The 14,164-nt window shown below is 36.6% G+C and overlaps 1 protein-coding gene across 3 annotated transcripts in view; it reads right to left on the bottom strand.

Moving 5' to 3' along the window:
• The window catches only part of INPP4B (inositol polyphosphate-4-phosphatase type II B), a 763,493-nt gene that overhangs the window by 243,898 nt on the left and 505,431 nt on the right, over positions 1-14,164 (bottom strand). For all 3 annotated transcript variants that reach the window (XM_047091642.1, XM_047091644.1, XM_047091643.1), the window contains one exon: positions 6,783-6,862. In XM_047091642.1, coding sequence (XP_046947598.1) covers positions 6,783-6,862 — 80 coding nt within the window. The remainder of the gene's footprint in view (positions 1-6,782; positions 6,863-14,164) is intronic.

Raw genomic sequence — 14,164 nt, forward strand, 5'->3', positions numbered from 1 at the left:
CAGTGTTAGCTGCTCCTTCCTACATGTTTATGAGGTTGGAGTCTGTCAGAATCAGAAGGCTTTCCTGTTACCTCCACTTGGATAATGCTGAAAAATGTGAAGGAACCCCCCCCACAGATGCAAGGCTCTCCCCTTCTACATGTGTCTGGATCAATAATGAGTAGGCATGTGCTACTGACTTGCATGTTTTTCTGCTTTTTCACTCCCTAAGAGAAAAGTGCAGTGTTCTTATTGCTCTCAGGGTTTATAATGTGCATTTTTAGTTAATTCTATGCAAAAGCATCGATTAAGTAGGTTTTTACATGCCATCTTCATTCCTCTTTTATATTGGTGCATTCAATAAAGTATGCTACTATTCTGTTTTATAATTAATCACAGATAGGCCATTCCCTCTCAAAGAGGGTTTTTTTTTTTTTTCCAGTTGCCCATCAAAGTCTTTATCTGAGAAATAGATACTTACCTGAAGTCTAAATTCTGCCATTAATCCCTCTAACATCACCCTCATTTCATATAAAAAGTGTTTCAGTCATACATAAGAATTAGTGTTGTGGAACCATCAGACCTTTCTGCTATAATCTTACCTTCTGGTACCCAAGAAAGCTAACTGGAAGACTTTTAAGAATGAATGAAATATATTTAAGATATACATGGCTATTAAAATGTTTGCTTGTAATTTTTTAAATTCTCCTGAAGTTCAAACAAATACTGATAAGAAAAGATGTCATTAAAGAGGTATTCATCATACATATAATTTTCAAGACTATAATCTGGTGCTTAAATTAAAAAGACTTGCATAACCATTATTTACATGCAGGAAAAGAATAGTGATAGGAAATTAAAATTCTAAGAAAGTTTAGTTCCATTTTAAATGAAAAAAGTTTATCCTTTAAAACTCTTTTGTCAATCTATGGCAAGGTTCATCTCAAGTACTGAGGGGGTTCAGATGTATTCATGCATTCCAAGAACAAACTTATTCTGATCTACTGCCCCGTGGGCTAAAGACCATGTCTATGCTCCCAACCTGTGAGTTGTTTGTGACAATTTCATCTTTTTATCGCTCTGAGTATGCTTGTGCAGAAAACTGTATGTCATCGCCCAAGGAGCCTCTCCTTATCATTACTTCCAGCTCTCAAGTTAAAAACATGCCTTTGGGAGATTAAGTTAAAAATATGTGGGTTTTTTTCTTATTGTTCTCTTACTTTTAGAAACAAAGTTGAACTGTATATCTGTGTGTATGCGTGTGTCTAAGGAGGTTAAATTGTTAAATATAAGCAAAACACCAACAAATAAAAATCTAAGGGCTTCATAATGTGGACCCTCCTTCCTCTAAGCACATACATTTGACAACAATGGAAAGCAAGTATTCATGGTTGGTGAGAAAGCAAAATAATCCTGAAATAATATAGATGTACAAACACATGCCCGTCCACACAATTTATGATAGATTTATATATGCGGAAGTATGTACACATATAAATATTACATAAAATAGGGAACATTTAAAAACCAACAGTAGATATCTATTGTTTATTTCTTTCATAGCCTCTCCCGCATATCTGTGTATCATAAAACATAATGCCATATGTCTATTAGGATCATGGGAGTCTTACGTTAAATTTATGTTACATGACAGCACTACCATAAATGTGGCAGAAGTAATAAATGAAAACAAGATTTCTTTTTATGAAAAAATTCAAGAAGATTTTGCACATCCATTCTGATAAAATTCTGTAAATGTTTGCTTACCTTGGAAGGGTTACATGCGAAAGACTACAGAAGAAATAAGAGAGCACTCATTAAGTGCTCTCTTGAAAGATTCTGTGACAAGGTAAAGTGGCCTACCCTGAAATCGTAAATTCTAAAGGGTTTCAGCTTTTCAAGCAAATTACAATCTATCCCTCACTGTAACTCGGAAAGGGACTCATGTCAGATATAGTCTAATGCTTAGACTGCACTATAGTCACTAATTTAGGTGGGTCCCATTCATAAACAAATGGTACTAGGTTTAAGCTTAGCATCCAAATGCATATGAGGAAGTCATCATCATGAATCAAAATTCCAACAAATTATTACTGAACCCCTCCCATGTCACTGGCATATGAAACTGAATTTTAAGATAAGGCATTAAGAAAAAAGAATTGAGGTCCCTGAAACTCTCCCAAGGACAGCATATAAATGGAGGAGGAAGCAAAGATTCTATCAGATCATTAGCTTCCTAAGAGGCAGGAAAATAAAGCAGCACAAGTGCTGGAGTCAGACCAAACTGGATTCTAATCCTACTCGTACAGTCAGCAGCTGCAGGATCGTAGATGAGTTGCTGCAGGACAGGGATGATAATTCTGTGTGGGTTAAAGATCATGCATGAAGAGCACCTCATGTGTTCTTTGCACATGAGTAGAGGCTCAATAAATAAGGAGATTTTTCATTAATCGTGTTATTAGTGACATCAACTGCAAAATATTAACTGATGACATTGAAATGTTTTTCTAAAAAACTATCACGGTACTTAGCATATGAAAAATTTTAATAAATGCTTGCTGAGTGAATAAGCCCTGAATCAAACCTAAATTGTGAGGAGATACACAACGAAGTTCATATGCAACAAAGACAAGGTCAGAACACATCCATGTGTCTCAATTCTTCTGAGAAGGATTTCCTAAAAAAAGAAGTTTTACCCTCCCCTCCCATCCTTTTTTTTTCTGCTTTTGTGGTTGTTTGAATACTTTAAGAGTAACGTAATTCTTCCTGACTGCTAGTACCATTCCCAGAGACAGATCTAATCTCTCCATTCTTTTATTAAATCATGACACAGAATTATGATGTTCCAAATTTCTGCTTGCGTGGTCCTAAGACATTCAGATAAGGTTGGCAAAGCAAATGATTGTCAGGTGCTTGGACAGTAAATCAGATCTGGGCCTGATAATGCCAGGCTGCCGGGGTAAGACTAGATTCCATAGGTTTCCCTCAGTCTTCCCCTTAACCAGGCTGGTTCCCATTTTTTGCCATCAAGGCTAATATGTCTGACTTTTCCATGGCATGTTAACACTCATTACGTCTTCATTTACTATTTGACAAGGCACTGTGGTGAAATTGAAGTGGAAGAAACCATGAACGAGCGGTCCTGGACCTGAGTCCTTGCTTTGTTCCTCCATCACCTAAGTCACATGATGTGTGATATGTTTTAACAAGTTCTCAGTTTTCTCCTCTCTCAAAGGAGACAAGCAGTGTATCACTAAAAGCACAGGCTTTGCAATCAGCAATGTGTGGCTCCATATCTTGGCTTTCCCATTTATGAGCACTGTAACTTTGCGCAAATCACTTAACTACTTTTTATATCTCACTCTCCTTTTTTCTTAAGTTTATTTATTTTGAGAGAGAGAGAGAGAGAAAGAATGTGAGTGGGGGAGGGGCAGAGAAAGAGGGACAGAGAATCCCAAGCAGGCTCCTTGCTATCAGGCTCCTTGCAGAGCCAACACAGGGCTTGATCCCATGAACCGTGAGCTCATGACCTGAGCTGAAGAGTCAGACGCTTAACCAACTGAGGCACCCAGGTGCCCTATATGTCTCAGTTTCTTGGTTTATAAAGTGGCAAAAAGAATAACATCATAGGTGAATTTGATAAGGGTCAGTGAGACAATATCTCTAATATATTTATCAGAGCATAAAGCACATAGTACCTTCCTCTCCTCCTCCTTCTATTTATTATTATTATTATTATTATTATTATTATTATTATTATATGATTATCCACTGTCTCTCATGCCTACATTTGTAATCTTCTATACAAGGAACTTAACTTGTTTACATTATAGTATAAGAAGAGTCAGGGATATATGGCAATGAACTGGAGAATAAAAACAGAAAATGCAATTCAGATCTAAAAGAAATCAGAGGAGATAGGAACTACCAAGTGTAAACTAGCAAAACAAAGGAGATATAATACAAAAGTAAAAGGGTTAATCCTAAGTAAAGATGCCAAGTGCAAATGGGATGCTAGAAAACTCGGGCAGTAATTTAGTAACTATGTATTTAAATGAAGATGAGTTATAGGAGTAGGAACCAATTTACATATTGGAGGCATTTCTCCCAATACATGCAAACAAATTTTATTATACAACTTCAAAAATCGACACTATGATATTTCATGAAATTTGAGTCTACATGTATAAATAAGACACAGACTTCTTGCCCCTTGAAGTTTCTGTGGGAAAAAGAATTCATTTCCAAATTCAGTTAAAAAATTCTAGTTCAAAGCACAAATGACACAGTAACCACAAACTATGGTGCTCTGTGGAGCTAGTGAGAGTTTTGGAATTGGAATTATCTGATAAGAAACAACTCAAAGGGACAGTGAAAATGAAACAAAACTACACAGATTTTTTTTGGAAGCTTACATCAAAGAACATTTCCTATAAATGTATATTTATTTTTGTGAATTTGTTTCACAGAAATCTGAGAATTCTATTGCTTTAAACATAATGACTGGAATTGAAAAGGAACAAAATTCAGGTAGTCAGTGCAAAGGACTTATTAAAAACAAAAGAAAACAAACAACCAAAAAAACAATGCTTCTTATCCCTAACCTAATGTTATTTTAGCACAGTACCTCAGAGACCCCAGAGCCAGGGGAAAGAAGATGAATTACCTCTGAATTAAAAAATATGAAGTGTCAGAAATCAAAAGGCTATGATAAGTCTATAAGGTGTCTAGTTCATAGGGAGAGAAATACACAAATTTGGCAAAGCACAAAAAAGGGAAACAATAATAACCTACCCTTTTCAAAATTATTTTTGAAAAAATATTTTTTTCTAGAAAACTCAATCCTTTGTTGTTAAATTTGTTTTCCTTTTATACAGTCAAAATCAAATGAGTATTAAGCAGAAGTATTAAAACCAAAAGTGGAAATTTGTATTGATTTCATCTAAATCTGAAATTATTCTAATTCTTTTTTTTCTTTTTCTTACAATGGTTGTACTCTAAACTTGACCCTTCTGTTCCTATCCTACCACTAAGGTATTATATGTGTTTATTAATTTTCATTTAAGCATTTGTGGTCCCCATTTCTGTTTCAAGAGCAGTGTCTAAATGTGTAGTGTGGTGATGTTAATGACGGTTATGATATAATCAATATTATAGCTTGTAAGTCAGCAAAAGGAGGAATAAAGTGCTATGCATCTCATCCAAAAAACATATGGTCTGCTAGCATTCCTAAATTAGCTTAATGCCTCACTTCGTATGCCATGAATCCAGCAATACTTGGGTGAGATCCCACCACCGTGCTAGGGCACTAACACAGATTTTCTAGAGTATTGGTGACATTGATAGCTAGACATTTTAGCTGACCCATACAAACTTCAAACTGAAAATAACCACAGCAAAATTTTATTGGGAATAACACCACAAAACTATGAAGATTTAAAAATGTCTTCCCAAATAAAATACAACAACAATAACCAAACCATGGATGTTTAAGAGACATAGCTGAGAGCGAAGATGATGGTCTCATCAGAATCCATCCACACTTATTTTTCTGCATGAGTATGAGTTACTTTACATTACTTTATACTCTCTTAAGTCAAAATGCAAAGCTGTGCGGATCAGGAAAAATCAGAAAAGGAGACAGCCAGCAATACAGATTCCAGCATAAGCCACAGCATCTTTATTGAAATAAATTGGTTACAAGTGGGTCCTTGTGGGTCAAGGCAGAGGGCAAACACACTTAAGGCATTTTCTCCTCCTTGGGAGGAGTCTCTATGTTTCATCAAAAGGAGAGCATTTTCAGGGGCACCTGTGTGGCTCAGTCAGGTAAGCCTCTGACTTTGGCTCAGGTCATGATCTCCCAGTTCATGAGTTCAAGCCCTGTGTCGGGCTCTGCGCTAACAGCTCAGAGCCTGGAGCCTACTTCAGATTCTGTGTCTCCCTCTCTCTCTGCCCCTCCCCCACTTGTTCTCTGTCTCTCTCTGTGTGTGTCTCTCTCTCTCTCTCAAAAATGAATAAATGTTAAAAAAAAAAAAAGGAGAGCATTTTCTGATTTACAAATAGTGTTCTGTACAATTTTTATATTTTTTATTGCAAATATTGCAAGGTGATATTTTTCATAATTATAGAAGTTATCATACAGTTAGAAAACAACATGCTATTGATTAGAATTTATAATGAAGTTTAAAAATGTTTATTCTATTTAATACTCTTCTTAACATTAAAATACTATGTAACTTCCTAAAGATGGTTGCTTCATCTTCTATACCCAAACAAATTGTACTAATACTCAAAATTAGATCTGACCTACTGCCTATTTCAGTATGAATCTGTTTTAACTTGTGTTTTATATTTAATAGTGTAGCAACAAAATAAGCTTAAAAAAAGAGAATAATGAACATTTCCTGTATTATCATAAATTTGCAATGTTGCCACTAACAAACATATTTCAAACCTAGAAACTTACTTGACTTAAAAAGGAACATTTTAATAAGTACTAGAAAAATTACTTAATAACGTGCTCATCATTTCTATTCTTACTATCAAAGAATTTGATTACTTTAATGATCGTGTAATTTTTTTCCCCTATAAGGGCTGAAAACCTTTGACAATGTGAACCATGAACTTCAGTGTGAACTTGAATAATTGCTGTTTCCCTATAACTTGCTGCTGTGGCGAATGTTAAGCCATCTGAGAGCTGACATCTAAACATCTGTAAGAATTGGGACTTTTAAACCCAAACATCCTTCAATAAATACCATAGGCTATTTGCTTTGCAGCATTTCTGCAGACAAAGGACTCACCTCAGGCTCAGGGCCAGCAGCTGCTCCTTTGACTTCAGTAGCTCCCCCACTTTAAAACTGGCATAGCCCAGGAAACTTCTCTGAAAATAAGAAAAAATGCTTTTCGTTAGCTTCAGAAGTCCTTAATATTTTTACCGGCACACCAATCAGACAAACCTAGTCTTCAAAAGAATGAAATGTTAAATCCATTAGCCTGACAAATATTTCATATGCAGAGATACAGTCCTCACTGACAGATACAACAATATATCCTTCTCAGGGGGTGAAGTCTAGGGTGCACATGTATCCTTTTCACAAAAAACAAAGAGACCAATAGCCTGGGACATAACGAAATGTATAGTGCAGAAGCCAGGACTTTTCTAGGAACTAATTTTCTTCGCCTATGAAAACTGGGTTAGAAGAAAAAATGATAAACTTTTAACGTTTACCAATGCCGTCCTCGTTCTTATTAGAATTCCTCAAGTCACTGGCAGCAACAACTTTGTATTCCAGATATGAGCAAATCTGGTAGTTGGAGCTATTTTTATGTGGGACTCTGTACAAGTTATAAATAGAAATGCTACATTTCTCCCCCATCACAGCAATGTTTAAAAGCATTTGTTTCCTTTGTTATTTCTAGCATGGGACAATTTCATTCCAACACACAAAAAAGAAAGGTGCTTATTCAGTTACATTTTCTAAAATTGCTTTTTTAACCTATCATACTGGCTGTTGACTATCTATGAATATCTACTTCCCACACTCTTTGGCTCATAATGCAAAGAATAAAACTCTAAATTGGTTTTTCTTTTCCAGGATAAAAATCTTCCATCTCTTTTTAATATTCCTGGCTACTTCTGATTTAAAAGTCACAATATTATGGTATACCATAAATAGTATTTCTCATTTTCCCCTCAAGGTCAAGAAGTAAACATGAAAACATCAAACCCATATTATTATCTAGGCCATTGCTGCCTCACACATTGTAAACTCTACAAGAAGTCAAAACTGAATCTTCGAGAGCATTCTCTGTTCATATGTCTGTTGCCAGGCTGCTCTAGAATGAGAGCCTGGACGTAAGTAGTCTGAGGACAATTGTATCTTTTCAGAGAAAAGTGTGTGGTTATTTCATACATAGAAGGCTGCCTTCTATGAAAAGTGTAAGAAAGAAAAGCTTCAGGTCTGAATTTTTCTCCCTCTTTTCAAAGCTCTAATTTAGAATTCTTTCAAAACACTCAGATGCAAACATTTGAAATACAACTCAGCTCTAAAGTTGGAGATGCCTCTATGTTAGTAACAATAAATCCAATTAATTAACTTGAAACTCAAAAAGCTGGTTTAGACACCAAGTCACCAAAGCCAGAAGAATACAAGACTGAATTATTCAATGAAGGGTGTTAGGTGAAAACAGAGATTGAGGTCCACGTCGGGCTCCATACTGACAGCATGGAGCCTGCTTGGAATTCTCTCTCTCATTCTCTCTCTTTCTCTCTCTCTCTCTTTCTCTGCCCCTTCCCTGCATATTCTCTCTCTCCCTCCCTCCCCCCCCCCTCTCACACACACACACACACACATACACACACAAATTAAACATTAAAAAAATAAAGTATTTGTGGAAAGAAGGTCTGATGAGATGTCAATGAGTGATGAAATGAGTGAGTCAAAGCAGAAAAGGAAGTTTAAGAGGTATATATGTATTTGAAGCTCCACAAGGAGCTTTATTTTGTTTTCTGACAAACTCCTCCTCCCTAGTGCATGGTAGGCATGTGATGAACATTTACTGACAATAAATGAATGAATGAATGGCTGATTTAAAAACTAGCTTTCAAGTCAGTCACTCTATTAGATATGGATATTAGAATGCTCTTTCTGCAGATATTTACAAAGCACTATAATTCACTGAAACGTGGGTAATCAAAACAATTTTAGTAGGCAGACTGTATATTGTTATAGTGAATTTCATTTCAGCCTTTTGCATTTAAATAGATGTCTATCTCACTTCCTCTTTCCCTGATTATCAGGGTTTTTAAACTCCTATTCCCCACTCTCTCTTCACTCCAAGAAAACTCTTAACTGATAACAGATTTCATGACACCTCAAAATTTCAAATTATTTTCTCTCTGTCTTTTGAGATTTTGAAGATATGGATGGTTTTAGAATTAAAAACACAAACTTCACATGTCATGAATGTTACCGTGGTCTCTTCATCAATAAAAGGAGCAAATGCTCCAGACTGGAATGTAGCAATGAGAGACAGGTGAAGGGGCTATTTTCAGACATAGCTACACACACACACACACACACACACACACACACACACACACACACACCATGAGCCACAGCTGCAAGTAGTTTGTGACCACAGCCACTGAATGTCTCATGTGTCCACAGATCAGGAGATCCTGTGGAAGGAGGACGTTGGCTTGTCTGCCTGTGAGTCAAGCCCAGTGCCCAGAACAGAGGGTTGCCTAGTATGCCTACTGCTTCACTGTGAGGGCTTGAAGTGGGCCAGGAAAAATGCCCATGAGTCAAACTTTCTTCCCATCATAACTGGCTGCCACATGCTTCATCTCAAAGGATAAGGGATTTTACAGAAATCATACAACTTATTAAAAGCTAATTTAAGTAATGGCATCATAGTACTGTTATGAAAACATGTCAAACTAGAGGAGGTGTTATTTAGGTATAAGTATTACCGTATTTATTCTACAAATAACTATATTATGGAGACTACATGTTGCATAAAGTACATTAATGAACTTTCTGAAGACAGTGTATAATTGTTCCAAACTGCAATGCTAACAATGGAATTGCCTATATATTTAATTTCTAGGAAGTTTGTGTGTATTTGCTCCATCTCAATATAAGCAAAACACATCATTTATTTACATGAATATTCACTGGACTCTTGTAAAAGAGTAAATTAATTAGAGGAAAATAGTCTTCTCTGTTTCTAAAACCTAAATGCCCATGAAGGGAAAATAGCATACTAATGTTAATGTAAAAAAATAACTTAATATAAAGCTATTTTATCTTTGCTATCACTGTAATCATAACTATAGAATTTGAGAGAATTATTTATTTTTTAATTTTTTAATTTTTATTTTTTAAATTCTAGTTAGTTAACATTAACATATGGGGCATCTGGGTGGCTCAGTAGGTTGAGTGTCTGACTTCGGCTCAGATCATGATCTCATAGTTTGTGGGTTCAAGCTCCATGTCAGGCTCTGTGCTGACAGCTCAGAGCCTGGAGCCTGCTTTGCATTCTGTGTCTCCCTCTTTCTCTGTCCCTCCCCTGCTCGCACTCTGTCAATAATAAATAAATGTTAAAAACATTTTTTAGTTAACATATAGTGTAATATTGGTTTCAGGAGTAGAATTTAGTGATTCATCACTTACATACAACACCCAGTGTTCAACACAAGTCCTAATGCCCATCACCAAGCTAGCCCATCCCCCACCTACTTCCCTCCATCAACCATCACTTTGTTCTCTAGAGTTAAGACTCTCTGATGGTTTGCTTCACTCTTTTTCCCTCTACCCTTCCTCTATGTTCATCTGCTTTATTTCCTAAATTCCATATGTGAGTGAAATAATATGGTATTTATTTTTCTCTGACTTACTTTGCTTAGCAATAAAGTTCTTTAAACACTTTTATATTTCAGATATAACTCAAGGAACAAGATTTTCCATCTCTTCTTCAGTGTTGTTTCTAAAATTCTCATCTTAAAGGTCTTAAACTGGGAGCTCTAATATCAGTGGAAAAAATCGAGAGACAAACAAAAAAATTTAAGTCTCATTGGAGTTGGAGCTCAGAGATCTAAAGTGTCATACTAAATCTGCCTCAAAATGGAAATCTGGGCTCTCACAGCCCCCAGAATGGTTATCCACTAATGGATATTGTCTAGCCTTGTTACTCTGTCTTCTTTCTTACTAATACATGGTCTTAAATGAAACCACTGACAGCCTTATGGCTGTATGAAAAAGTTGCCTATGATAACTCTATCTTTCTCATAGCTACAGTAATGAGAATCAAAGTAATCCAGGAAAAGCACTTAGTACACTGCTGGGAAAATAGGAATTTAAAAGTTAACCTGGCTTCTACATGGTCCCAGAACTAGTTAATATGCAGAAGCCAAGTTGGAATCCAGGTTTCTTGCTTTTCAGTCCATCATTCTTTTATCCCCATCACACTGTGCCTTATTTCCAAGACAGGTGGCAATTCCCTGTCCCTCTGCCAGGCTCTCTGCCTGCACAACATGTGGTTCTGACCTTTTCTGCCTGCTCGTGAGAGTGCAACACTCACAATGATCATTCTGGTGCAAGCACCCAAAGCAGATGATCATTAAATTGCTTGATGTACAATTTTAATCACTCACCTGGCTGGAGAGTGATATCAAGCAGCGTGGAGAAAAGTGGGGCATCTGCCTCAATCCCTGGTTGCTCTCTATGGAGACTATACAAATAAACAGTTTATCCTATTAGCCCTTGCAGGGACTCCAGCTGTACCATATAAAGGGCCAGAAGATGTACAACCTCAATCACCTTGCAGTGAGCTGGCCACACCTCCATCACCTATGTTCATCTCACAAAGCCTTTACTCAAAGTATAGGTTTTCTTTACACTACAATTTACAAGTACTATGCAGGGCTGTACTATCCAATGGGTAGAATTAGGCTTGTGGCTATGCTGAATTGAGATGCGCTAGTAAGTGTAGAATATACATCAAATTTACACAATGTGGTATGAAAAAAATAATGTGAAATATAGCATTAATAATTTTACATAGTGATTATGTTTTGAAATGATTACATTTTGCATATATTGGGTTCAATAACACATTAAAATAAGTTTTTCCTCTTTCTTTTTACTTTTTTAAAAGCATGGTCTACTAGAAAATTTAAAATTACATATGTGGCACACATCTGTGGCACATATAATATTTCCATTAAAAAGTGATTGTTTAGAGGTTAAATGAATATATCAACAATAAGAATAATACTTTGGCCTATTCTAATAAAACTATACATAGGAACTGTGGCACAAATTTAAAGGGTCTTTGAAGTTGATATCATGAGGCCAATATACAACGTCTCCCAAACATAACTTACAGGACAGGCCCTTTTTCATATTCCATGTGCTTTTTCTTCACTGTCAACCCTAACAGATATGGTTACGTGGTTTCCCATCAAATAGAAAGGGAAAGAGGGTACATGAACTATTCACACTGAAAAAAAGACATCAGAAAGAAAAACAAAACTTGGGAGGAAATCTATTAAAAGTTGATAAACAGTCCAAAGAAAACATTAAAAAGAATTTTAGGGTGAAGTCATATATTTAAAAATTACATCTTCCCTATGAATATAACTCAAAAGGTCTCAGCACAGATTGGCATCTCGTTCACTAAGACATCAACAAAAGATCTGGGTGCATCCAAAAGATGCTGCTTAAAAATGCAAAGAAATGTATAGAACATATTTGGACTATTTATAATAAAGTATTTCAGCTCATTTTTTTAATGTTTATTTATTATTGAGAGACAGAGAGACACAGAGCATGAGCAGGGGAGGAACAGAGAGAGAGAGGGAGACACAGAATCTGAAGCAGGCTTCAGGCTCTGAGCTGTCAGCACAGAGCCCGACACGGGGCTCGAACTCACAAACCACAAGATCATGACCTGAGCCATAGTTGGACGCCCAACTGACTGAGCCACCCAGTCACCCCTAATTTTCAGCTCTTTTTTAACCAGAGTAGTCAATGGTTAGAGTCCTTAGCATGTTGTAATGGCAGAACAAAGTCTTGGCCAAGAGCTAAAGCTCTCAGACACGTTTTGCAGTGCCCAAAGCAATATTCTGTGGATTAATCGATAAGATAAATATTACCCAGGGGTACCTCATAGGTGCTCAAGATGTGGTAATTCTTCTCTGTCCAGAATATCATGTACTCTGAGGGTATTAGACACGCCACAGCATGCTAACTTGTTCTTATTTAGGCTCATTCTTACTATGCTTGAGATTTAGTTCTACAATATAACTGCCATTTTATTGAGTTCTGATGTGTCATAAAGTATACTAGATTTTTACATATTATTACAATTTACATATTATTGCAATATATATGTATATTCATATATATTCATTATATATATGTATATATATATTCATTATATATATGTATATATATATGTATATGCATATAATATATGTATATGCATTTATTTATTGTTGACAGAGTGCAAGCAGGGGAGGGGAAGAGAGATACACACACAGAATGCATATCATACATATCATATATGTATATATATCATTATTTACAAGTTTCCAGGCACAAAGGTAGGGCTATTCGAGTGAACAAAATACATAGGCTCTTTGCTATCATGGAGTTTAACACGTAGGAGGATTGGGCAGACATTACTAACATGTAATACCTAGTTTGCTCATTTGTATTACTAATAGCACCTTGATTTTGTTTAAGTGAGAATTGTACTGAGATTCCCTGCTGCTTAGGGACTCCTCTCTTCTCAGTGAGAGATACATATCAGTATACCAATTGAAATTTCCCCAAAAGCTACTGTTTCCCAGAATTGAAGGAACAGGGTCAGCTGCCTTTTGTCCTTCGGTCTTCTCCCCACCTGGACTGTGATTCCTGAAGGCGCAATGGTTAGACTGGACAATACTCTAACAAAGGAGGAGCGGCAAGGTAGATAGAACGTGGTTGCTAGAAGTCATTTTTGAGTAGCTACAGTCTTGGGCAATTTCCCCAAACCTTCTTCTAACATGAAAAAAATGACTCTGTTACTTTTAACCCACTGTTTGCTAGGTTACTTGCTTCTGAATGCATGCCTAACTGATATAATTACCATGCCACAGAATGTCAATTGAGAATTTTGTTTTGACCCAGGAATCATAGCTGAGTCTCTCACAAAGACATTATACCAAATGCACCATAGTGTCAGTTCAGAGAACCTCTAGTGGCCTGAGTTAGCAACCTCCTCACAGTGCTTAAAAAGAAGCTAGTTTACAGAAACTGGCCTATTAGTAAACATGACACACACAGCTGATATAAAGGTAGTGTTAGCAGAGAGGGAAGGTGAGCATTTCACAAGGTGTACTATTTAAGAACCGAACCTAATTTCTTTGTTATATCATACTCAGGAAGACACCTTAAAGTCAAAGGAGGGGTGCCTGGGTGGGTCAGTTGGTTAAGCGTCCAACTTCAGCTCAGGTCATGATCTTGGGATTCATGAGTTCAAGCCCCGCGTCAGGCTCTGTGCTGACAGCTCAGAGCTTGGAGCCTGCTTCGGATTCTCTCTCTTTCTCTCCTTCTCTCTCTTTCTCGCTCTCTCCCTCTCCCCTGCTTGTACTCTCTCTCTCTCAAAAATAAATAAACATTATGGGGCGCCT

The sequence above is a fragment of the Lynx rufus genome, unplaced genomic scaffold, assembly GCF_022079265.1.
Source record: "Lynx rufus isolate CCGP_SWC_20201006 ecotype Redwood Valley unplaced genomic scaffold, mLynRuf1.p SCAF_3, whole genome shotgun sequence".
Lineage (NCBI taxonomy): Eukaryota > Metazoa > Chordata > Mammalia > Carnivora > Felidae > Lynx > Lynx rufus.